Below are 25805 nucleotides of genomic sequence, written 5' to 3' on the forward strand. Positions count from 1 at the left end.
GGTTTAAGTATCACCAGGCTGAGAAATTAATATAAAAGCTGTCTCCAAACTAGTAATACCCCTGGGTCACCTGGAGAAAGGAAAAACAAGACTCCAAGGGGTACTCCCAGCTTGGGCCAGAAGAGATTCTCTAAGAAAGAATCCCAGCTGAAGATGAACTTATAATTAAATGTGACACATGTGGAAACCATTTTCTTTTCTTCTTCTTTTTTTTTTTTTAAGATTTTATTTACTTATTTGACAGAGAGAGATCACAAGTAGGCAGAGAGGCAGGCAGAGAGAGAGGAGGAAGCAGGCTCCCTGCTGAGCAGAGAGCCCGATGCGGGACTCGATCCCAGGACCCTGAGATCATGACCTGAGCCGAAGGCAGCGGCTTAACCCACTGAGCCACCCAGGCACCCTGGAAACCATTTTCTAACATAAATGAGAGTTAGTAGATACAACAAGCAAGAGGATTATATCTCTGGGAACCAGCATAGTAGAATAGCAGCTTGAATGATAATTTAAATTAACATATTTTAAGTGACTAAAGACATTAAAGAATTAATTGACATCCCAGAAAATGAGTAAGATGTTATGAAACAGGTACATTTGAAAAAGAGCTAAACATAATGAAAAATATAGTCCGTTAGGTTAAAAAAAAAAGTTCAGTAAATAAGCGATAGCTTACACAGATGAAGAGAAAATCAGTAAACTGGTAATTACATATATGGAAATCCTAAGAACAAAACAGTAAACAATGAAGGAAAATCTGAAAGTGGGGAAGAAAAATGAAAGATCAAGAAGACCCAACATGTAATAATAATTACAGAAGGAGAAGAGTAGAATGAGGAGACATGGAATTGAAAGAGATGATGACTTGAGAATATTTCAGAATTAATAGAAAGATGTGAATCCTTAGGTTTTAGACTTAAGAGGCTCTAGAAATAATTAAATGAACAACCACAACAAAAAACCCCCACAACCACACACATTGCAGTGAAACTGTAGAACGACAAAGGCAATTTAAAAAGCAACCAGAAAGAAAAGAGGAGCAACAGACCGAGATCAGACACCTTGTAATCAACAAAAGAGGCCAGAAGAAAATAGAATAATGTCTTCTAAGTGTTGACAGAGATCTGAATTTTGTATTCAGCTAAATTATCATTCAAGAGTGAGGGAAAAATAAAAATATTTTCAGATAAACAAAAATACGGAGTATTTACCATGCTATTTCTGAAAGAACTCTTATGCTAAAGAATGTATTTCAGGAAGAAAGAAATGTAATGGGAGAAAGTAGGATACAAGAAATCATGGTGAATAGAGAAATTGGTGTGTAAACTAAGCCAAGATTGACCATATAAAACAAAAATAATGATCATTATTTTGTGGGGGCCAAAACCAAAGCGGAACTAAAATATTGGACAAGGATAAAATGTAAACTGGGAGGGAAAGTAGTCAGTATTAAAAAGTTCTAAGTTTCCATATATAGTTCAGGGAGATAGAGATATTGATTAACTAGGCTCTTGGATGCATATATTAAAAATTTAAGGGTAACCGCAAAAGAAATACTATGAATAACTTGATCTGCTGCATTTATAGAGAAACATACCTTTCCCTAATTAGAGAATATGCATTAGGCTCATAAAGTTTCAACAAATACCAAAGATTGCTATATAAACCATGTTATCTGACCCCAATACAGTAAAATTAGAAATTACTGACAAATATAACCAATATCCCTCCTAGTCTGTTTGGAAATTAAAAGTGCAAAAACAGACTTATATATGTATGGTAAAAAACAAAATCATGGAAATTGGAATTGAGTAACAGTGGAAACAACTCATTCAGAATCTGTAGAATACAGCTAAAGCAAAACTAAGGAAAATTTAAGTGCCTATATTATATTTCATTGAATCTTAGGTTGCCATCTTTTGTAAGATGCACTATCATTTACCAAACAATGCTTTCCTATCACTTATACCTTTTAACTTTATGCTTCCTGCAAGAGCTCTTATAAATTTATTTATAGATTTAACATATGACTAGAGCATGTATTTATAAAAGGAAGTGAGGTAATAGATTAGGATATTCCTGTTCATGATTCTTCTAAATCAGGTTTCAACTGAATCATAGAGGTTTGTGTTTTTCTACCTAGTATTGCTTACTGTGTCAGAGAGATCATTGGTGATACAGCATTTCTTAAAAGAGTGCCCTATAGCTATCCTTATCATTTTCTTTGACACTGCTGGCACCCAGCAAGTTTTGATGCTGATGCTTTCTTGAGCTTGCCAAATGGCTTCAACAAAAGCTTTTCAGATGAGACTCATAGTTCTTTGTCAGATGGTCTAAATAGGTTTGTTGGCTAATATTGAGAGATTACAGTTGTCCAATCATGCCACCAGGCATAGCCACCAAATCACTACATTTTTTTTGCAAGTTTATTCTGTAATTATCTACATTTATGCATAAGCAAGGACAGGGGGATCGTCACTGCTGCCTGAATAATAGAACTTAAGTTGTAAGAAACATCCCAATTTCAGAGATGTTAACGTGAAGAAATATACGTCCTAGAATCTGAAGGTATTTCTTTTTTTTAAAGATTTTATTTATTTATTTGTCAGAGAGAGAGTATAAGCAGACAGAGTCGCAGGTAGAGGCAGAGGGAGAAGCAGGCTTCCTGCTGAGCAAGGAGCCCGATGGGGGGCTCGATCCCAGGACCCTGGGATCATGACCTGAGCCAGAGCCCGAATCTTCAAGGTATTTGAATTGAAAGACTGAAAATTATTATTAATTATTATTTTTTGAAGATTTTATTTATTGATTTGACAGAGACACAGCGAGAGAGGGAACACAAACAGAGGGAGCAGGCTTCCTGCTGAGCAGGGAAACCAGTGCAGGCCCAATCCCAGGACCCTGGGATTATGACCTGAGCTGAAGGCAGCTGCTTAGCGACTGAGCCACCCAGGTACCCCTGAAAATTATCTTTTAAAGATTTATGTATATATTAGAGAGAGAGAGACTGCAGGGGGTGAGGCAGAGGGAGAGAAAGTCTCAGACTCTGCACTGCGCACAGAGCCCAATGTGGGCTTGATCTCATGGTTTTGGAGATCACTACTTGAGCCGAAACCAAGACTGTGCCACCCAGGCGCCCCAAGACTGGAAATTATTGAGTTAAGTGGCCAGCTGAAGAAGGTAGGAAGGTAACAGCAAATTAAATCCAAAGGAAGTAAAGATCAGAAAGAATAAAGATAACAGGAATTAATGGAATAGAAAACAAACAGTGAAGAGGATTAATAAAGCCAAAATGGGAATTTCACAGAAGGTACTAATATAAGATTTATATTATAGACAGATCTCTGGCAAGATTGGCTAAAGAAAAAAACAAGAAGTCATAAATGTTAGGAATGAAATAGGGAACACAGCTATAGATATGATAAATATATAAAAATGCCATAAATATAGAATATGGAATTTTATGCCATGAGTTTGAAAAGTATAAATAGTCAACTTCCTGGAAAATGCAAACTGTCAGAGCTTACTCAAGAATAAATAGAAAATATGAATAAAAGTATAACTAAAAAAGAACTTAAATAGTAAAATCTATTTTTAATATGGGTAATATAAATATTATATTTATGTTTATAGTATAAATATTATAAGTAATATGGGGATGTAATAAGCAAAATCCAGAATGTTGGGAGCTGCAGGATACACGGCCCATTTTTTTCCCGCAAATAAGGTGAAGAAGAAAAAGAGGAGAGGTGGGAAGGAAGAGGAAGAAGAAGAAGAGCAATAGAAAGGAAACCTGTAGATTAAAAGATACAACAAATTTAAGTGTATGAACTTATTTGTATCCTGGCTTGAAAAACTATAAAAACATTTGACAGGAAATTGAATACTGAGTAGATGTTTGTTGGTATTAAAGATTATGGAATTTTTAATGTGACAGTAGTTTTCTAGTTCCATGTTTTGAAAGAGTCCTTTAGGAGAGATACTAGGATGATATGGTCTGTGGGATTTGTTTCAGAAATCATTCCTTCAAGGGGGGGGGAAGGTAATGATGGGGATTATATGAAATATGATTGGCAATGAATTGTTGAAGCTGGGGGAATGGATAGGTTGGGGTTCATTATATGCAAGTCTCTCTAAAAAATATTTGAGGCTTTTCCGTAATAAAAAGTGGAAGGAAAATTCTGTCCATTAAAGAAGCACCAGGCACAGAGTTTTACAGGTTATCTAAATATTGCAGGATGGGTGATCCTTATGCAAACTATTCCGGGGAATAAAAGTGTTCCCAGATTCATTTTGGAGGGCTTTTACAACTTGATATCAAAATCATACTAGGACAGGATAAGAAAGGAAAAATACTGGCCAATCTCCTAAATGTATATTTAAAAAATCCCAAGTGAGATACATGCTAAGTTAGTACATTTAAAAAAAATCATAAACAAGTAGCATTTATTCTAGGAATGCAAGTTCAATGTAACATTAAGAATCTAGTGTGGGGCGCCTGGTGGCTCATTTAAGTTTCTGCCTTCAGGTCATGATCCGTGGGTCCTGGGATCAAGCCCCGCATTGGACTCCCTGCTCAGTGGGGAGTCTGCTTCTCCCTCTCCCTCTGCCTCCTCCCCCTTGCTCATGCTCTATCTTTCATATAAATAAAATCTTTTAAAAAAATGTTATTCACTATATTAATGAACTCAAGGAAAATAAAATCCTAGATCATCTCAACAGATTCTTAAAAGAGTATTTGATGGAATTTGCCACTCATTATTTACAAAGCAAGAACACTTGGAACAGAAGGAAACTTTTAAAAATATATATATTTATTTATTTATTTGACAGTGAGAGAGGGAACACAATCGGGGGGTGGGGGGTGGGAGAGGGAGAAGCAGGCTTCCCGCAGAGTAGGGAGCCTGATGTGGGGCTCAATCCCAGGACCTCGGCTCATGACCTGAGTTGAAGGCAGACACCCAATGACTGAGCCACCCAGATGCCCCAGGAGGGAACTTTTTAAGGTGGAACTTGTCAATAAGGATGTTTAGTGGCCAAGAACAGTCAAGACCATTTTGAGCACATTACTTTATCAAATTAATTAAGCTATTATAAAGCTATATTAATTAAAACAGTGAGGTATTGGTGTCAGGATAGTTGGATAACCAATGTTAAATAATTAAAAATTCCAAAAAAAAAAAATAAAGAGTCCAGTAACATGCTCTCATATATTTGAATTTGGTAGATGACAGGTGGCATTATAGATCAGTGGGGCAAAGACACCATATTCAGGTGTTGTGGTTAGGTAGCCAACCTTAGAGAAAGCAGGGGAAAAAAAATAGATCTTTACCTTATAGCATATACAAAAAATTAATTCCAGATGAATTAAAGGTCAGACTATAAAGCTTAAGAAATACTAGAAGTATTTCTAGTAGAGAAGTATTCTTCATACAAACAAACAGCATAAAGGAAAGATTGACAATTTGACACATAAAGGTAAAACACTTTTTTTTTTTTTTTGGTAAAACACTTTTGTATGATAAAAGATATTATAAAGTAAGAAGATACACCATGGGGTGGAAGAAAATATTTTCAATGAAATAACTGACAATATTTTGCCAGTTATTTCCTTGAAAATGAATTTGGCAAAATATATGAAGAACCACAAATCGCTATGACAGACACCTCACTAGAAAAATGGTGAGGGGATATAGACATTTCATAGAGGAGGAAAACTGAAAGGCCACAAACATCTGGAATGATGCTCACTATCGTTGGTAATTTGGGAAATACAAATTAAACCAATGATGAGAGGCCATCAGATTGGCATGATTTATGATCAGTTATTGATAATTAATAATGGAGAACTATATGCTGCTGGAAGAGTATAAGCTGGTACAACCATTTTGGAGAGCAGTTTGGCCACACTTAGTAAGGTTGAAGAGCTACATTTCTTACCATGTGGTAATTCCATCAATAGGTGTCTGCCCTATACAGAAATATGTGTATGACATATATATTCATATGTATATATACCTATACACATGACAAGATTTTTAAAAATGATACTAAGTATAGTACTGGAAAAAATAATAACAGCTGTCCTTGGTGGGAAAAGAGAAGGGGATGAATAACAGTTAAGACAATTATTGTCTGTCTTTCCAGAGAAATCCAATGTTAATAATTATATATTTCCTGCCAGACTTTACTAGCTTGTTTCCAGTGATTGCCAAGTGTATATGGCTTTTTAATGATAAGAATTAGTAAAAGAAATGGTTTAACTTTCTTTTGATATATAGGGTCATGTTGATGATTAACCACTTATGGTGATGAGGGAAGATTCTGTTGCCTCAGGATATCACTCATATATCCTGTGGTATCGGAAGTTCTCTTTAGGTCCCTTATTCTTGTCGTTCTTTAACAATGCAGGTACTTCTGAGAGAGAAATAGATCAACTTGTTCATGTACCTTAGGGAGGTTTTTATCAGACTTCTGCATTCTTCAAATTAGGATGGTTTTGGAGAGGGAGTTAGCATTTATGGAATTTACTTTGTACTAGGTCCCATATGTTAGGTTTTACAGTTTATTTACTAGACATTTACAGAGTACCTCATCTGTGTAAGTCATTGAACTAGATACTTAGAAAGGATGGACTTGAAGAGAACAAGAATGTCTAGAGGAGGAACACTGAAGGAAGAAGGATTATCTTTCATACTTAGTAACTGTGCCTCAGTCTAATTTAGAAGATTAGATTAAAATAAGTGTTAGACAATTGTAATGAAGCTATGTAAGGGAAGAAGAGTGTTTGCTGATATTCATACTGATAAAGATGATGCAAGACTGTCTAATTTCAACACCTCATTATCCTTTCTGGTTTTCCAAAGGAAATAGATAGTATTACTATGAAGATAGTTGTGTGCAGAATCTGAGCTGGTTTATCCCAGATTTATACTTTCCGTGAGGCTGGTATTAGCTGTTTTGATTGGAAAGATCCTTAGTTCTTTTTATCAGATTATACCCATTGATTGAACTCTTTTATAATATGCCTATATTATAAACTGACCCTGGGGAACCTTGGAGGTCCTTCTTGGTGACTTTATTAAAAACAGTTTAGAGAGTGGTGAAACAAACAAACAAAAAGGTCCTATTAGCATGGGTTAAAGTGTGAAAGGAGAAACTGAATATACTCTCTACTCTTTGGAGGGCTTTGCTGTAAAGGTGGGGGCAGGAAAAAGGCCAGTATCTGGGACAAGAGCTCAGGAGTGTTTTTCTTGTTAAGATGATATTAAGTCATGTTTGTGTATTAGATTTGTGTATTTTCATATTAGGGAGAAATCGATGGTGCTGGAGAGAGTTAACTGATGAGCTCAGGTCATGAAGAAGGAAGAGAAGATGTGATTTGGAACACCAGGGGGAGATTGATCTTACACGTGAATAGGGATACTTCTACCATTCTGGTGACTCTACTCATTGCTCTCTATATTTGGAGAGTTTTAATGGTTTGAAAGTTAAGTTTTCTAGTGAATTAAAATCTGCTTGCCTAGTTCTAATATTCAGGTATTTAAAGAAAATGATTATTTCTATCTGAATTTTTAGGTTGAACTTCTTAAATTAATCTCTTTGGTTCTCTTCCTCCCTTTCCAAAGGTTCTGGCCATAAGACATTACTTAGTGATCTAGTTAATGGATATGCTTTTTGGATCCTTTTTGACCTTACTCTGCCTTAGAAGGCACTGTCTTCCTGCTAAATTATACTCATCTTTTAAGGCCCAGGTGAAGCATAAGTGCTTTGTGAAATTTTTTCTCACCCACATAGGAGTCAGCTACCTTCCTTTGTGCCACCACATAAGCATGCCTGTCACTCATGTCACTGGACTTCAGTTCCTCATTTTGTGTGTCTGGCACTACAGTGAACTCTCTGAAGTCAGAGAAGATGTTTCTTTGTTTTCAACACTTAGTATAGTACTTGGAATGTATTGGATACATAGACAATGCTTAATGAAGGAAAACGATTCCTTAGAAAAAAAATCCCTAAAAGTTTTTGATTATATGTGATGTTTCCTTTACCCTTTCAGAGGAAAGTATACCCTTATACTTAAAATAATGCCCGACTAGTGCAGAGTGTAATGGGATGGACTGTCTCTCCATCTGGATGCTAGATTCCTAATACTGCTAAAGGTAGCATTAGCCTTACTCAACTGAATTTATCAGCAACAAAACTGGCTTGTTTGTTATTGGTGTGAGCTGCTATCAGACGGTCTTCCTCGTCACATGTATTTACCACAAGATTTTTAGGCTTGAAGATAACTTATTTCCAGTTTGGGTTTGGTTTTTATTTTCTGAGTAGCAGTGAACTTATTTTCCCTTTACTTCTATTTTGCTATTTCTCTTGTGTTTTGTCCAGTGTTTGGTTCTGTAGAACTATTAAAATAAAAACCTCAAAAGATTGGACTCTGAAGTTTACCTTTGCCTTAACTGTAAAGAAAAGCTTTACTACAATTCCCTTCAGACAGTACATTCTTTGAAAGACTTTAGTACGAAATGGTGCTAATAGTATTATTTCTGAAGATTTTATTTATTTATTTGAGAGGGAGAGAGCACAAGCAGGGGAGTAGCAGGCAGAAGGAGAGGAAGAAGCAGGCTCTCTGCTGAGCAGGGAGCTGCTTGATGTGGGGCTTGATCACAGGACCCTGGGATCATGATCTGAGCCAAAGGCAGTTAACTGACTGAGCCACCCTGGTGCCCCAATAGTGCTAACGGTATTAAAGATCGTTCTCATTGGTTCATTCAACAAAAAGTTTTTAAGCCACTATCTTACACTAGGACAGATACCTGTTTTCAAGGAAATCTTCTAGTTTGGGGAGGCAGAGGCAGAGATAAGTAATTATAACACAGGTAATAAATGCTACTACCATTGAGTTAAGTCCAGAATGTTATGAGAGCCTGCAGGAAGCTAATGTCATTCTCTCTGGGTTAGTGAGAAAAGCCTCACAAAGGAGAGGGCAGTAGGCAGGGTTTTGAAGTAATCATCTTCCTCTCATAGAGGAGACAGGTATGGCATATCTCGTTATAGTGAGATGTGTTAAGGCTAGAGAGGGGATCAGTATTGCAGGAATGGAAGAATGTGACTGGAATGGTAGATTGGGTCCTGGTTATAAATCTTGGAGGCAGAGAGAAGCCAATAAAAGTAAGCAGGAGAATGATAGGGTCAGGAGTCTGTTTATATTATGAAGAACCAAGGAAGGAGTGTTGATGATAGATGTAAAGACAAAAAGAGTCAACAGGCCAGTTAGGCTACCATTTAATACACACAGAATTTTTAGAGTAGATATTGGAAGATTAGATGAGAAGAACAACCCTGTTAAGCTAGATATGACTCCCCATTTTACAGATGAAGAAACATAGACTTCGTAAAGACAGTATTTATCTGGTGGGTGGTAGATTTGAATGTATGTGGTATGGTTCCAAATCCTGTACTCTTTCTAATTTTGGTATCATTTCACCTTATGGAGTAGTGTGAATGATTCTTTGCTTCCAACAGAGCAGAAAGTAAATCCAAAGGATGTGGTGGGGGCAATCATATGGCGGTCTTTTTCTGCTTAGATCTACAGGGCCTTCATCTCTGTAGTGTTCCTATACCTGTGTTTGCTTCTGCGACCTCTTTTACTGTGTGTCTCATGTTGCTTTGACTGGGCTGATCCAGTGCAGGCTGCCTAACTGTCTTTTTTTTTTTTTTAAAGATTTTATTTATTTATTTGAGAGAGAGAGAGAGAGATATCAAGATCACAAGTAGGCAGAGAGGCAGGCTCCCGGGTGAGCAGAGAGCCTGATGCAGGACTCTATCCCAGGGATCATGACCTGAGCCAATGGCAGAGGCTTAACCCACTGAGCAACCCAGGTGCTCCCTAACTGTGTCTTATTATTTGGGCCTTTTCTGGATTCAACAAGGAACTTACTGCTTTCACTTTGCTCTTATTTAATACCTGCTTTTGCAAATCCTGTGGGTCTCTACTCTTACTCTGTCTTTCTCCCATCCATGTGTCTTAGTCAATTTGGGCTACTATAACAGAATATCATGGACTGAGGGACTTACAAACAACAGAAATTTGGGTGCCTGGGTGGCTCAGTCGGTTAAGTGTCTGCCTTTGGCTTAGGTTTTGATCTCAGGGTCCTGGGATTGAGCCCCGCATTGGGCTCCCTGCTCAGTGAGGAGCCTGCTTCTCCTCCCTACTTGTGCTATCTCTCTTGCTATCTCTGTCTCTGTCTCTCTCTCTCAAATAAATAAAATCTTTTTCTTTTAGAGATTTTATTTATTTATTCGATAGAGACACAGCAAGAGAGGAACACAAACAGGAGTGGGAGGGGGAGAAGCAGGCCTCCCACTGAGCAGGGAGCCGGATGTGGAACTGGATCCCAGGATCCTGGGATCATGACCAAGCCTAGGGCAGATGCTTAACTACTGAGCCACCCACTTGCCCCTCAAATAAATAAAATCTTTAAAAAAAACCAAAAAAACACCAAAACAGCAGAAATTGGTTTTTCATGTTCCCAGAGGCTGGAAAGTGAAAGATAAGGTGCATATAGTTTAGTGTCACACTGGAGTCCACCTCCTAGTTCATCTTGCTATGTTCTCATTTGATAGAGGGAAGTGGGAGCTCTCTAGGGTCTCTTTCATAAGAACACTAATCCCATTCATGAGGGCTTTGCTCTCATTACCTAATCGCCTTTCCAGGGCCCCACCTTGAAATTCCATCACACTGGCGATTAAGTTTCAGCATATGCATTTTGGGGGGATGCAAACATTTAGTTCCAGGGGTTGGTAACTAGAGTCAACAGGTCAGATCCAGACTGCTGCTCATTTTTGTAATTAAAGTTTTTTTGGAACATAGCCATACTCATTCATATTGTCTATGACTGCTTTCATGCTACAATAGCAGAGTAGACAGTTGTTACAGAGACCTTATGGTCTGCCAAACCAAAAACATTTAATTTCTGGCCGTGAGTCTATAGCCCCAGGCTGCTCATTATTCTTTCCAGATCAAGGTACAAATCAGATTAATTTTTTAAGCAAAGGGAGCAAGATATAACTTGAAATTTGAGTATTATCATTCATTTTTTTAAGCAATTAATTTAGTAAGTACTTTTGAGTTGCCCCACTAATATATAGAAAAAAAAAATCTTTTTTTTTCCCACTGAATTCCTTATACTTCCCTACAATTCTAAGAAATTTCTGTCCCTGAAAAATGTTAAGTACAATATTTCTTTTTCCTTATGGGGAAGTTTCTGACATTTAATGAGTATTAGTTATATAGCCAACACTGTACCAGACACATTACATTAAATCATGTTTAGCTACTCATAATGGTTCTGTTGAGGGAAGCACTGTTATCCTTTTGGGAATAGGGAAACTGAGGGCCAGAGAAGTTGTAGTGTGCCCAGTGTCACACTGGTAAGTGATAGTGTCTAAGTGTTCTCCTCAGCCCAGGATGTTTGTATTTGTGGAATCAGGCATACTCATGTGGCTGGTAATATGCTATATTAAAAAAGCAGACAGACAAACAGATATTTAACTGAGTGACCGACACAGGTAGACACTACGATAGAGTCCCAAAAGTAGACCCTTCATATTCTATGCAGGGGAGATTCTCCCCAAATTTGGCATTGTTTTCACATAAAAGTAAAGAAAACCCTATTCCCCAGCCTACCTATCTGACCTGTACATCTCTTCCAAACAACCTTTCTGCTCTAGCAAATCATATTCATTCACTGTCCAGCCTTCATACTTTGTGCTTCGTTATTCACATGCATTGCTCTTTCTCCATCTCTGGACTTACCTAAGTTTTACCAGTTAGTTTCTGCTTGGTCCATCTTTAAAAGCCTGCCTCTCTTTCCTGGTTCTCTTCCTCCTGTGGAATGGGGATGTGGGGGCTGTTGATTGCAGTGTTTGCTTGTAAACTTCATTTAGCAATTGTTTACTTGTGATATTCTGTCATTGTCTCTGTTATTTAAATATTTTGAAAAACTATAAGCCCATCTTCACTTATAAGCTTGGCGAAAGGGTCTTGTGCCTTATTTTGTGTGTATTTTCTTTTTCCACAGCAACTCCCTTTTTCTTTAATGATCATTCCTGCTTTAATTTCTTAATTTCTGGAAACCTTTTTCCTTATTCTTACATAATTTTGCAGGATAACTTGATATCTAATCACTATTTTTTTTCTTTTGTGATTTCTACAATTATATTGCTGTTCTTTGTCCCTTTGTTATTGCCATTTCTGTGTTTAATTTTTTTTTTTTAAGCAGGCTCTATGCCCATTGTGGGGCTCTAACTTACCACCCCAAGATTGAGAGTCATATACCCTACTGACTGAGCCAGATAGGCACCCCTGTTTAATAGTTTTTTTGTTTTGTTTTGTTTTTTATGTTTGAAATTATAAGCCATTCAGTCTGGCAACTTGCATCTCTCATACAAATGGTTTCCTGTCTTATTAATGCAATAGCTCTCATTATTAAAAAGTCTTTCTATATAATTTTCATGGTAGGATGATCAGACATTATATAGACTACCCATAATTGGCCTAACCATTCCCTCAAAATTGGATTGTTAGGTTATTCTCAGTTTTTGTTTTACAATTATGAGTAGGGTTGCAATGAAGATCTTTTTTTAAAAGATCATTTATTTATTTATTTGAAAACAAGAGAGAGAAAAGGCACATGCACAAGGGGGGTGGGTGAGCAGAGAGAGGGGGAGAAAGAGACTCCCCACTAAATGTGGAGGCCAATGCTGGGCCCAGTTCTAGGACCCTGAGATCATGACCTGAGCCAGAGTCAAACACTTAGCTGACTGAACCACCTAGAAGCCCCACAATGAAAATCTTTTTATATAAAAGTTGTTCTGTATTTTAGGTTATTTTATTTGATAGATTCCTGGAAATTAATTATTAGGTCAAAAATTATAAGCATTGTATATGTTCTTAGTATGTGGGCTATGACATTTTGATTAGATTAGTTATTTTTTAAAGGATAGTTTTAAAATAAAAGCAGGGTAAGTTCTTGCAGGAATAATATGTGGTGTTAGTTATGGTACTTAAGTAAGTAGCCTTAAGGTTTGGTATTTGGACTATAAACTAGGCTAGGCTTCACTAGTGTTAACAAAGATCACTGCCAGCCTTGAATCAGCTCATGTCCTGATTGGATTGTGAGGTGATCTGCCCGCATTCTCTCTGCGTGTGGAGAATGATGAATGCTCTGTGGGAATATAATAGCATCCAGAGCCTCTACAGCTTTTCATACACAATGAATGACATTCTAACAAAAGTTACTGGGTAAACCCAGACACCAGACCAGGAATAAAAACAGACAGTATAGAAAAAGATTCGTGGTATTCCAGTCATCTGAAAATTTATTCAGTCAGTTTCTGACTGAAGGATATTTAGGTTGTTTCCAGTCTTTAGTATTGTGATGATCCATAGTGAACATTTTTATACTATGTCTTTGTACTACGTTTTTGTACTAGGTCGGTGTATGATTTATCTTTAAGATAAAGGATACCCTTACTAACTCTTGTCTTTATCAAATTATTTGGTCTTTACTAATCTGATATAAAGAAGTATTTTGTTTTAAGTTTTTAATATCTTAAAATCTGAGTGACATTGAACACATTTTAATAGATTTTTAAGTCATCTGAGCTTACTTTTTCCCAAAACTGCCTATTCATGGCATTTGCCCATTGTTTTATAGGGTTGTTAGGCTTTTTTTTCCTTTTTAAAAAATTAGGGGCACCTGGGTGGCTCAGTGGGTTAAAGCCTCTGCCTTCAGCTCAGGTCATGATCCCAGGGTCCTGGGATCGAGGCCTGCATCAGGCTCTCTGCTTGGTGGGGAGCCTGCTTCCTTTTCTTTCCCTGCCTGCCCCTCTGCCTGCTTGTGATCTCTGTCTGTCAAATAAATAAATAAAATCTTTAAAAAATTATTAAGTAATAAGGCATAGTAGGTAAGAGCACAGATTCTGGAGTCAGATTGCTTGGGTTCAAGTCATAGCTCCTTCATTGATAGCAGTATAGCCTTGGGCAAAATAAATGCTCTGTGCTTCAGTTTCCTTACCTAAAATGAGGATGATAGTGCCTTCCCTTTGGGTCATTATGAAAATTAGATAAGTTAATAAATGCAAAGTGCTTAGAAATGAGCCTGGCATATAATTTAAGTGCTACATAACTGCCAGCCATCATAGCCATGCTGTGATGCTGATTGAGATGGAAATTACCCAAAGAGATTTTTTTTCTTTTTTCTTTCCCTTGCTTTGCTTTTCTCTCTCTCTCTCTTTTTTTATTTATTTTTTATTTTTTTTAAGTAGGCTCCACACCCAATGTGGGGCTTGAACTCAGAACCCTGAGATCAAGAGTTGTGTGCTCTACCGACTGAGCCCACCAGGCACTACATCCAAAGAGATTTTTTTTTTTTAAAATTTGCCCAAGGACAAATAGCTAGTAAGTAGGAGTATTCAGATTAGGATCTAGGTCTTCGGATCTGACTCCAAAGTTCTTATTCATCCTGATGTACTGATAAGATACTGAACCTATGGGGGTGAAAACTCAAGCACCGTCAGGTACCAAGACATGATTAACTTTGGCTTTGGAGTTGTTAGGGTTAACATCTTTCCAGTAGAGTTGAGTGAGTTTCTCTTTCTAATTTTGTATTGAGTATGGTTTGACAATGATACTTCATTCCTGAGGTTTGGTACAATTAGAAAAATGCCTGTTTTATATTTAGTTTTGTTTGTTTGCTTTTATTAGTAACCAGTCACCCTACCACAGAGAAAATCCTTTTCAGGAAGGACCTTCAAGGAAGTAGAGCTGCTCCTACAGTTCACATTAGACTGAGTGCAGTGCTCAGCTTACGTCACCAGCCATAGGTGGGGTCATTCTTAAGGCATCATTTCCTTAGAGAGTTTCTCTTCCTGTTAAACATAGTCATTGTTGGAGGAAAGGCATTAAGAATTCCTACAACCATTGGATTCATTTACAAATACCAAGATATCCAGCACCTCGGTGACACCTGAAGTAGTTTCTAGCATGTCTTTCTGTGCAGTGAAGGAAGTGTGAGGAGTTGTTTCTGTACTGATAAAATTTGAAAATCCCTATAGAAGGTGGTGGAGGAATTGGGTTTGGGACTAACTCCTCTGGACTAAGGAGGGTGATGGTGTTTTTAGTCTCCGCATTATTGATAACATTCACCAGATAGATTTGTTACTAAGGATAAACTTAAAATGACACATTATAACCACCCAAAGTCTATAGTTTACTTTTAGGTTTCACTCTTGTTGTACATGCTGTGGGTTTGGGAGAAAAAACACATAATGACATATATCCATCTGTAATATCATACAGAGTTTTTTTTATTGCTCTAAGAATTCTCTGAATTCTGCCGCTTCATCCCCACTACCCTCCATTCCTGGCAACCACTGATCTTTTTATTGTTTCCATAATTTTGTCTTTTCTAGAATGTCCTATGGTTGGAATCATTCAGTATGTAGCTTTTTCAGAAGGGCTTCTTTGACTAAGTAATACACATTTAAGTTTCCTCCATGTCATGTCATATCTTTAATAGCTTATTTCTTTGTAACACTAAATAATATTCCATTTTCTGTCTGTACTACAATTTATCCATTTACCTACTAAAGGATATTTTGGTTGCGTCCAAGTTTTGGCAATTATGAATAAAGCAGATAAAAATATCTTTGTGCAGGGTTTTGTATGGACATAAGTTTTTATCTCACTTGGGTAAATATTAAGGAGTGCAGTTGCTGGATCATATGTAGGACTATGTTTAGTTTTCTAAGACACTGCCAGATATGTCTTCCAAAGCGGCTGTACCATTTTGCATTCCCACCAGCAATGAATGAGTTCCTTTTGCTCCACATCTTCCCCAGCATTTGGTGTTGTCAGTGTTTTGGATTTTGACAATTCTAAGAGGTGTGGAGCAGTAGTACCTTGTTTCAATCTGTAATTCTTTAATGACATACAATATGGAGTGTCTTTTTATGTACTTATTTGCCATGTGAATATTTTTGGTGAGGTGTCTCTTAAGGTCTTTTGCCTATTTAAAAAAAATCAGGTTTTTTCTTACTTTTGAATTTTAATAGTTATTGGTATATTTTATTTTATTTACCTTTTCTTTCTCTTTCTCTTTCTTTCTTTCTTTCTTTTTTTTTTTTTTTTGTGTGTGTAATCTCCACACCCAACGAGGGGCTCGAACTCTCCACCCTATTAAGAGTTGCATGCTCTACCAATTGAGCCAGCCAGGCACCACTAGTTCTTTATATATTTGAGATAACAATCTTAAATCAGCTATATCTATTGCATGTATTTTCTCCAGTCTGTAGTTTACTTTCTCATTCTCTTGACATTGTCTTTTGCTGAGCAGAAATTTTTAATTTTAATGATGTACACGGATTATGTTTTTGAAAGTGTATCTAGGGGGCGCCTGGGTGGCTCAGTAGGTTAAAGCCTTTGCCTTCAGCTCTGGTCATGATCCCAGCGTCCTGGGATCGAGCCCCGCATTGGGCTCTCTGCTCAGTGGAGAGCCTGCTTCCCTCCAACTCTCTCTGTCTGCCTCTCTGCCTGCTTGTGATCTCTGTCAAATAGATAAATAAAATCTTAAAAAAAAAAAAAAAGAAAGAAAGTAAGAAAGTGTATCTAAAAAGGCATCTCCGGGGCACCTGGGTGGCTCAGTGGGTTAAGCCACTGCCTTCGGCTCAGGTCATGATCTCAGGGTATTGGGATCGAGTCCCACAAGGGGCTCTCTGCTCAGTGGGGAGCCTGCTTCCCTCTCTCTCTGCCTGCCTCTCAGTGTACTTGTGATTTCTCTCTGTCTAATAAATAAATAAAATCTTAAAAAAATAAAATAAAAAGGCATCTCCATACCAAGGTCATCTGGGTTTTTTTCCTGTTTCTCTGCTTTAGCAGTAGTATTGCATGTGTTTCAACCACAATTTCATCTTTTGGAGAGGAGGAATCTGACATATGACCCTAGAAAGGCAGAAGGAAATTAAGAGAGTCCTACATCAGCAGACACCAACTATTTTATTACAAATGATTGCTTTTTTTTAATTAAAAAAAAAAACAGGGAAACTGAAAGGTTAATAATGTTTGATAAATATAAAATTAAATGTTGGTTATATACATGTTCTCCAATCAGTTTTAAGAAACCCCATAGAAGACTCTGATTTAAAAGGGGAGATTTTGGAGCATCTCAGTGGCTCAGTCAGTTAAGTGTCTGCCTCTTGATTTTGGCTCAGGGTTGTGAGATTGATCCCTGCCTCAGGCTCTGTGCTGGACATGGAGTCTGCTTAAGATTTTCTCTCTCCCTCTCCTTCTGTATCCCCCCCACCCCAGCTCTTGCTCTCATAAATAAATAAATAAATGGGGAATTTTCATTTTTCTAGCCTTTTTCTGTTCCATTTGTCAGTCATCCAAGTGGAATGAAACACCATGTTTCATAAAGTTTCAAAGAAATTATTTTGATATTATAGCTACTCTATGTAAGTTTAAAATCCTAATAACATTTTTACCCATCAGTTTAGACTTTATTATAGAGTATTTAAGAATTTAGAGAAAGCTACTGAATGGTAAATTAAAATGAAATAAAAATATTATTACTGAATCATTAATTTCAGAAGTTATCCAGTGTGTTGCCTTTGTGTCTTGGGTAGAAACTGAGATCTAAAGATATTTTAATTTTAGTGTATGGTGTGTGTGTGTGTGTGTGTGTGTCACACTTAGCATGTAGTGTGCTTTTATTAAATGTTCTTATTATAGGGATTCTTCATTGATTACTACTATTTCTATTAATTGTGATCTTCTGCATTCCTAGGAGGTAGGTTGGCCAGTATTTTGAACTTCATTTGATCGATGAGGAGACCAAGGCAAAGAGAAGCCTTGGCACTTAATTGACAGAGCAGGTATCAGAATCTAATATGTTCTTTTTGTAAATCCATAGGAAAAAGATGGGATTTTTTATTTTTTTGCCTTGTTGACATTTCTGAAGGGCATTAGTAAAATAGGAAATAGGATTAAATATTTAAGTTAATGCCATGTTAGACCAATTCATGTTTTATATTTAGCTATGTAATTTTTGAATTTTTGGATACAATGTCATTTAATGTAGCACAGCTCTGTTGAGGTAAAAAGTGATCTTGACTATTTAACATTTTATATTCTTAATGAATTAAACTTTATTAATCTTAATCCACGATTAAACTAATCTATATCAGTACTGATCTTGTTGAATGTAAATTGCTCCTTTACCTCTACCCTACTGTTACCTTTTACTCTCAAATAAGTCAAGGCATAGTAAGATTTCAGTCACTATACTGAGTTCTACTTGGCCTTATATATGAACTTTGAGATTTCTTAATAGGTATCCTAAAGTGACTTTAACTTTTCATGTAATACACGTGTCAAAGCAATTGGATCATTTATCTCTGTTTCTTGGAAGTTATACTTGCAAGTAAATCAGACCAAACCACAGTTTCTTTCTCTCTCCAACACCAGAGACAATTTTGTAGTTCTTAGATTCTGTTGTATGCCACTCTATTGACTAAAATAGTTTGTAGTATATTCACTCTCAATACACTCATTTATTGGCCATAATGGCCTGTCATGACGGGTATTATTCTAGTTTTATAGGAGAGGAAGTTAAGACTGACTTATCCAAGGCTCTGGAAACTTCTAAGTTGGGGATCAGGCTTTTTGCATTATTTTACATGATATAATGAAGATGTTAAGTTATTTGGACATTTTTGTTCTAAATGTTAGCAAGAACCATTATAGAGAAAGCCAGTTACCCAACAGTAAGTAAAAATTTTCATGGGGTGCTTGGGTAACTCAATCAGTTAAGAAGCTGACTCTTGGTTTTGGTTCAGGTCATTATCTCGTGGGTTGTACAATCAAGCCCCCATGTCACACTCCACACTCAATGGGGAGTCTGCTTGAAGATTCTCTCCCCCTGCCCTGACCCCCCCCTTTCTCTCTCAAATAAATACATAAATCTTTAAGAAAATGTTTTTCATAATTTCCATCAGGCCATCACTAAAAGATTTTGGTCCCTTGTGTTGGATAGTAAATTTATAAGATTATGCTCCTTATGTTGCTCCCCAAATAAAAATAAAGATACAGAATTTTTAAAAAAATATTTTATTTACTTGACAGAGACAGCGAAAGAGGGAAGACTAGCAGGGGCAGTGGGAGAGGGAGAAGCAGGCTTCTCACCGAGCAGGGAGCCTGATATGGGGCTCAATCCCAGGACCCTGGGATCGTGACCTGAGCTGAAGGCACATGCCTAACAACTGAGCCACGTGGGTGCTCCAGGTATAGAATTTTTTGAAGTAGGTAGGAGAAGTACCTTATACTTTGTACCAGAATAAACTATGATATGTTGGCCTGGGGAAGGTCTTTCCAAATATATAAAATACTGAAGCTGTGAAAAAGAAGTTTGATTAATATAACTACATAAAAATAACCACTACAAGCAAAGTCAAGACAAATGATAAACTAGGAAAAGTATTGCTAGTCATATGACATAAGGCTAATTTGCCTTATAGAGAGCTTTAACAAATCAAGAAGAAAAAGTTAATGTAAAGAGTAAAGGAAATGCATAGACGTTTCATATCAAAGTAAACGCAAATTACTCAAACATGAAAAGTACTCAGTTTTACTCAAAGTATGTATATAAGATACAGAATTTCACCTGTTAGATTGACAAAGCTTAAAAAAAAAAAATCACACTCATTGTGTGATATAACAGGATACAAGGAGATGACACTCTCTTGCATTGCTGGTGGGACCTAAGTCTGCACAGGCTATAGGAAGGAAGGGCGGCTTGGTATTATCTATCAGAATTACAAAAGCATGTATGCACATATTCTTTGACACAGTAATTCTGATTCCAGCAATTTAATCTGTGAATATACTTGTAAAATATTATACCTGTAAGATTATTCATGAGAACATTGTTTGAGTAGTCTTTGGAGATTTGAACTCCCCTTGATATCTGTATTTTGGTCCTCTTTATTCTTAGTATTCCTTTGTTGTCTGTCTTTTTTTTCTTAGAGGTTGGTTTATGGTCATTTCATAGTTCTGTATAAAAGATGGAATCAGCCAGATTATTCATTTTAATCAGCAGAAATCTACTCGCAAATTTAAGCAGCAGAAGAATTTATTGAGAAAGAATATTGGGTAATCCAGAATTATCAGCCAGGTAGCCAGAAAACTTGGCTTGGAAAATAGTAGCTAGGATCCAAGAGCAAAGTCTGTATAATATGAATTCTTTAAAGGTTCTTTGTTACCTGATGTGTTTTTAATTGTTCCTTGTTTACTTTAAGGAATATATATTCTGTTTATTATACACACACACACACTCTATACATATATATATATATATATATATATATATATATATAAATACATTAGGATCAAATTTGTTAATTTTGTTCAGTTTTTCTACATTTTTACTACCTTTTGGTCTGCCTGATCTGTTTTTAATTGGGGTGTATTAAAATTTCTTGCATTATTTTGGATTTCTTAATACCTCCTTATAATCTTAATTAGTTTTTGCTGTGGTATATGTTCATACAAGTTCATGATTATTATATCTCCTTTTTGGGTTGCCTTTCTAATCATTATGTAATTTCCCTCTTTATTCCTATTAATGCTTTTGGTTTTGCCATGTACTGGTTTTGTGGCCTTAGGCAAGTCATTATCCTCTCCTTTTCCTTATTGTAAAATGGGTTTGAGACCTACCTTATAAAGTTTCTGTGAAGATTTACTAAGGAAATATATATGAAGTATTTTACATCTGATAGTTTCTCCATAAATGGATTGAAAGTACTTTTTTTTTTGCCTTAAGGATTCTTTTCCCTCTCTCCTTCTCCTTCTCTATTAAAGTATCAGATTTTAAATACTATTTGCCTATAATTGGAAATGTGCTTAAGGGATGTGATTAAAATAGTCGTCAGGACTTTTTTTTAATAAGTGAGTGAAGGTGGTGGAATGTTTGCCTCCCACACCAACAGTCTGACAATTCCCTTGTACTTGTAGGCCTTTAAGTTGCTGTTCCCTGCCTTTGCATTAGATCCAGTGTTTCTAAGTCTCTTCCACATTTCTCAGGTGTATTAAATAAGAGTCTTTCAGAATAGTTGAGACAACTGAAAAGGGACAAAAGTCAACTTTCTAAGGAGCCTGCTTTTCTACAACAAATATTTATCATCTTCAATGGGGTATAGAGTTCTTAGTAAGTCCTAAAATTAATACTATATTTTGATCACTGCAGGTACATAGAATTTTATAGAAGTGTCATGTACATTTAAGGAGGCAGAGGTGTGTACTTCCCCCCTCCTTTTTGATAGCATTTAGAACTTCTCTCTTATTCCTGTTCTTAATTTGGGTTTTAATCGTCTATTTATATTACTAACCTGTGTTGTGTGCCTCCTGCAGTCCTGAATATCTTGGATTTAAAAATATGTAGAGATAAGGTGAAAAAACAATGTCAGCTAAGAAAACAGAGCAGAAGGTTTAAAAATATATGGCATGTATCTATTGTAATTTGATAGTCAAGGTTTAAGAGATCTAATGCTGGAGAAAGAAGAAATTGTGATGAAGTTGTGATCCATCTTTGGAGAGCATTGAATGACAGTTTGAAGAGTTTTGACTTTATTCTCTAGGCCAATAAAAACCACAAAGGCTTTAAGGATTAAAAAAAAAAATCAGGTTCGGGTGCCTGGATGGCTCAGGTGAGGGTTAAGCCTCTGCCTTCAGCTTGGGTCATGGTCTCTGGGTCCTGAGATGGAGCCCCACATCCCGCATCAGGCTCTCTGCTCAGCAGGGAGCTTGCTTCCCCCTCTCTTTCTGCCTGCTTCTCTGCCTACTTGTGATCTCTCTCTGTGTGTGTTAAATAAATAAAAATCTTTAAAAAAAAAATCAGGTTATATGCCAAAAATATCTACAGGTTATATGCAGGAAAATACTCTGCTGGCGATATTGAAAAAGAGATAGAAAAATACAGTGCTATGAATAAAACTTTAACTCATTTAAAATGTTACTTGGTAACATTAAATATGTTTTTTCCTTAAGGTCCTTTAACATGTGACTTTATCAGTGAGGCTCCATTCTTTATAAGATAATCTTTTTCTTTCATCCTACATTTATTTTTCTCCATAATACTTTATCCTACCAGTTCTATTATATGCACACACTTGTTTACTTATTGTTTGTAAGATTGTAAACTCCCTGAGAACAAGGGCTTTATTTGTTCAATGCTTCTTCCCTGTACTTAGAATTGTGCCTTGTTTATACCCTTTAATAAATATTCGTTAATGAGTGAATGAATATTTAAACTAAGATGACCGTAATTTTTTTTATGTGGTTTATAAGGTGGGACAGCAGTAGGTGGGGTTTTGGGTTCTTTCTTAGAAACTCCTGTTAAAAAGTGTTTTCTTTTCCCTTTCCTCCAGAGTTTATATTCAGAGCACCAATCAAATTAAGCAAGCCTGGGGAACTTCGTGAGGAATATGAAAGCCTGAGAAAGGTACAGTGTATGCATGATCACACCACTCGTTTTCTTAAAGTAAATTAAAATGATGACATTAAAGAGTATTTAGAGTTTTTTCAAGTTTACAATGTAGAGCCTGTCTTTCTCCATATCACCTTATACTGTAGCTATAATAGACATAGAGTATACCTTAACTAAGAACCCCTTTTTGGCTGTCCTTTTACAGATGAAACTGTAGCTCACCTGGCCTGTCTTACACCTAACACAATAACTGACCACTAACAGGAGTAGTCTTGGCATTTAGTTAGTTACTTACTTATTTCAATTTATTAGAGAGAGAGAGAGAGCAAGCACAGGCTACAGTGTAGGGAGGGGCAGAGGGAGAGAACTCAAGCAGACTCCCTGCTGAGCCTGGAGCCTGCCACAGGGTTGGGGGGATGGGGCTTTCTGTGGGGCTCCAGTCCCACAGTCTGTGAGATCATGACCTGACCTGAGCCCAAACCAAGAGTCAAATTTTTAACCCAGTGAGCAACCCAAGTGCCTTTATTCTTGGCATTTAAATCTTGGTTAAAAACCAACGTTTAAGCTCTAAAAATAATAGATTGTATTATTTTTCCTTATCTTGCAAGGTTCCTCTAATTACATGAAACTGGTGTTATCTTTTGTTGCCTTTACTCTGTTATATACTGCAGAAGAACTATAACTTAGGATAGTAAGGGGGGTAGTAAAATAATTTCCTAGGTAGAGAATGTTTACCTCTAGGAAAGCTTTTAGCTATGTCCCCATCATCTTATTTGCAAGGTTTTCAAGCTAATTGTCTGCAAAATCACTTAGAGAATTAAGGTGTCAAAAAGGCTGGTGATAGGTATGTTATAAGATTTGTGTCATCATTCCCTAGCACTTTCCCTGTTATCTACCTTTGTAAATGATTCTACATATGGATATTTAATATTTTATAAAGGTAAATAATCCATTTAATCTGAATCAGACATCATCATAAAACAGGTGAGATAGTAACATTATTGTGGCATTTTACAGTGAATGAAAAAAATGTTTTAAAAGGCCATATTAAAGAGAAAATAGAGAACTTTGTTTAATTACTATACATTCTTTGACTTTCTCTTTTAGATGAGAGTGTCATATGTTAACTTGGGTCCTCATGCTCCTTTCATAATGGTATTGTGAGGGTTTTTTGGTTTTTAAATGACTTACAAAGCTTTTTTCTACATAGGAAGAAATTCTTTATAGGGACCACTTCAAAAAAAACCACAGATTTCTCTTAAATAAAATTCCAGAATCTGCAGATACTTAATTCTAATATACCTTTTTACAAACTTGGAGAATATGGAAAGCTATCAGCTTGAAGATAAAGAGAAAACAAGGAATTGAAGGTAGAAAAATGATTAAAACAGATTGCATAGTAAGAGTAGAGGTTTTTATAAGCTTTGGGAGAGAGAAAGAAACCTTGGGGAACTGTACTTTTACTCATTTCAAAAGGGAGGACAGAAAAATGGTTTTAAAAGCATTTTAAATGGCAGAAATGATGTTAAGTGAAGCTAGGACAATCTTATCCTATATAAACTGGATTGGGTTTGAAAAACATTCACCTGTGTCATTTGGGTTAAATAAATGACATATATAGCTCCTTGCCCACAATTCCCAAGTTGCTGGCACCCATGGTACAACCTGGAAAATGGAAATTCAAGTCAGAGAATCGAAAGACCCTAATGTGTCATATCTATACAGTGAAATAATATTCAGCAGTAAAATAGAATGAACTATTAGTACATGCTGCCTCTTGGATGAACCTCAAAAAGATGCTAAGTGAAAAGAACCGGATACAAGGGACCACATATTCTATGATTCCATTTGTAGGAACTGTACAGAATAGACAGATGTCATGGAGACAGGAGACCAGTGGCTCGTTGAATTAGTGGGTGGGAATGGGGATTAACAATAAAAGGGCATGAGTGATTTAATTGCAGTGGTGAAGATTTTTAAAACTGAAATCTGGTGTGTTCCACAACTTGGTAAATTTCCTAAAAGTCATTGAACTGTACATTTGAGGTGGATAGATTATATATATAACATGTAAAATGTGTCTCAATAAAGTTGTAAAGAAGAATTAAAAAGCACTAGACATTCAGATGGAGAACTTGATAGAGAAAAGGTTTCTCGTAGAGTACATATTTTCTAAAACAAAACAAAGTAAATATCTAGATTATTGGATGAATATCCAGGGAAGGAAAATCCTTAAAAGTTTCTATAAGTGGGATCCTTGGGTGCCTTTGGCTCAGGTCATGATCCCAGGGTCCTGCGATTGGAGCCATACAGTAGTGCTCTGCTCAGGTCTCCCTCTTCCTCTGCCTCCTCCCCCCTACTCATGGTGTTTCTCTCTCTCTCTCTCTCTCAAATAAATGAATAAAATCTTTTAAAAAAAGTTGCTACAAGCAAGGGATGGTGAGTGGAAATTAGTTCTATGCAACTTATCATTACTATTTTGATGTATAATATGCTACTAACATACTTTTTGTTTGGTATATTTTATTTTGTTTAAGTGAGAGTAAAAACTTTTATAAGGGCTACAAAAAGTTAATAAGAAATTTTTATTCTTCTAATTCTAGTTATTTTTTTAAAAAAGATTTTATTTATTTATTTGACGACAGAGATCACAAGTAGGCAGAGAAGCAGGCAGAGAGAGAGGAGGAAGCAGGCTCCCCACTGAGCAGAGAGCCCGATGTGGGGCTCGATCCCAGGACCCTGGAACCATGACCTGAGCTGAAGGCAGAGGCTTTAATCCACTGAGCCACCCAGGCGCCCCCTAATTCTAGTTCTTTTAAAAGATATTTCCTTAGTAATCATAGATCCTCCTACCTGTAGGTACTGTTACACTTACTAAGGTTACTGAGTTTCTAAGTTGTATGATTCTATGAGTGGATTTATATTTCTGAATATGTTTAAAGCTTTCTTCTTGCCATATATCATAGGTAATTTTGTTTTCGTAATAAGAAAAACAAGAGGGGTGCCTGGGTGGCTCAGTGGGTTAAGCCTCTGCCTTCTGCTCAGGTCTTGATCTCAGGGTCCTGGGATCAAGCCCCGCATCGGGCTCTCTGCTCAGTGGGGAGCCTGCTTCCCCCTCTATCTCTGCCTGCTTCTCTGCCTACTTGTGATCTCTCTCTCTCTGTCAAATAAATAAATAAAATCTTTAAAAATTTTTTTTGGGCGCCTGGGTGGCTCAGTGGGTTAAGCCGCTGCCTTCGGCTCAGGTCATGATCTCAGGGTCCTGGGATC

General features: G+C 36.7%; 1 protein-coding gene across 1 annotated transcript in view; it reads left to right on the top strand.

Moving 5' to 3' along the window:
- RNF169 (ring finger protein 169) overlaps positions 1-25805 on the top strand; it is an 84587-nt gene that overhangs the window by 8689 nt on the left and 50093 nt on the right. Inside the window, exon 2 of the mRNA XM_045071421.1 lies at positions 22477-22550. Coding sequence (XP_044927356.1) covers positions 22477-22550 — 74 coding nt within the window. The remainder of the gene's footprint in view (positions 1-22476; positions 22551-25805) is intronic.

Source organism: Mustela putorius, unplaced genomic scaffold (assembly GCF_011764305.1).
Source record: "Mustela putorius furo isolate JIRA1106 unplaced genomic scaffold, ASM1176430v1.1 tig00003987_pilon_pilon_pilon, whole genome shotgun sequence".
NCBI classification, from domain to species: domain Eukaryota; kingdom Metazoa; phylum Chordata; class Mammalia; order Carnivora; family Mustelidae; genus Mustela; species Mustela putorius.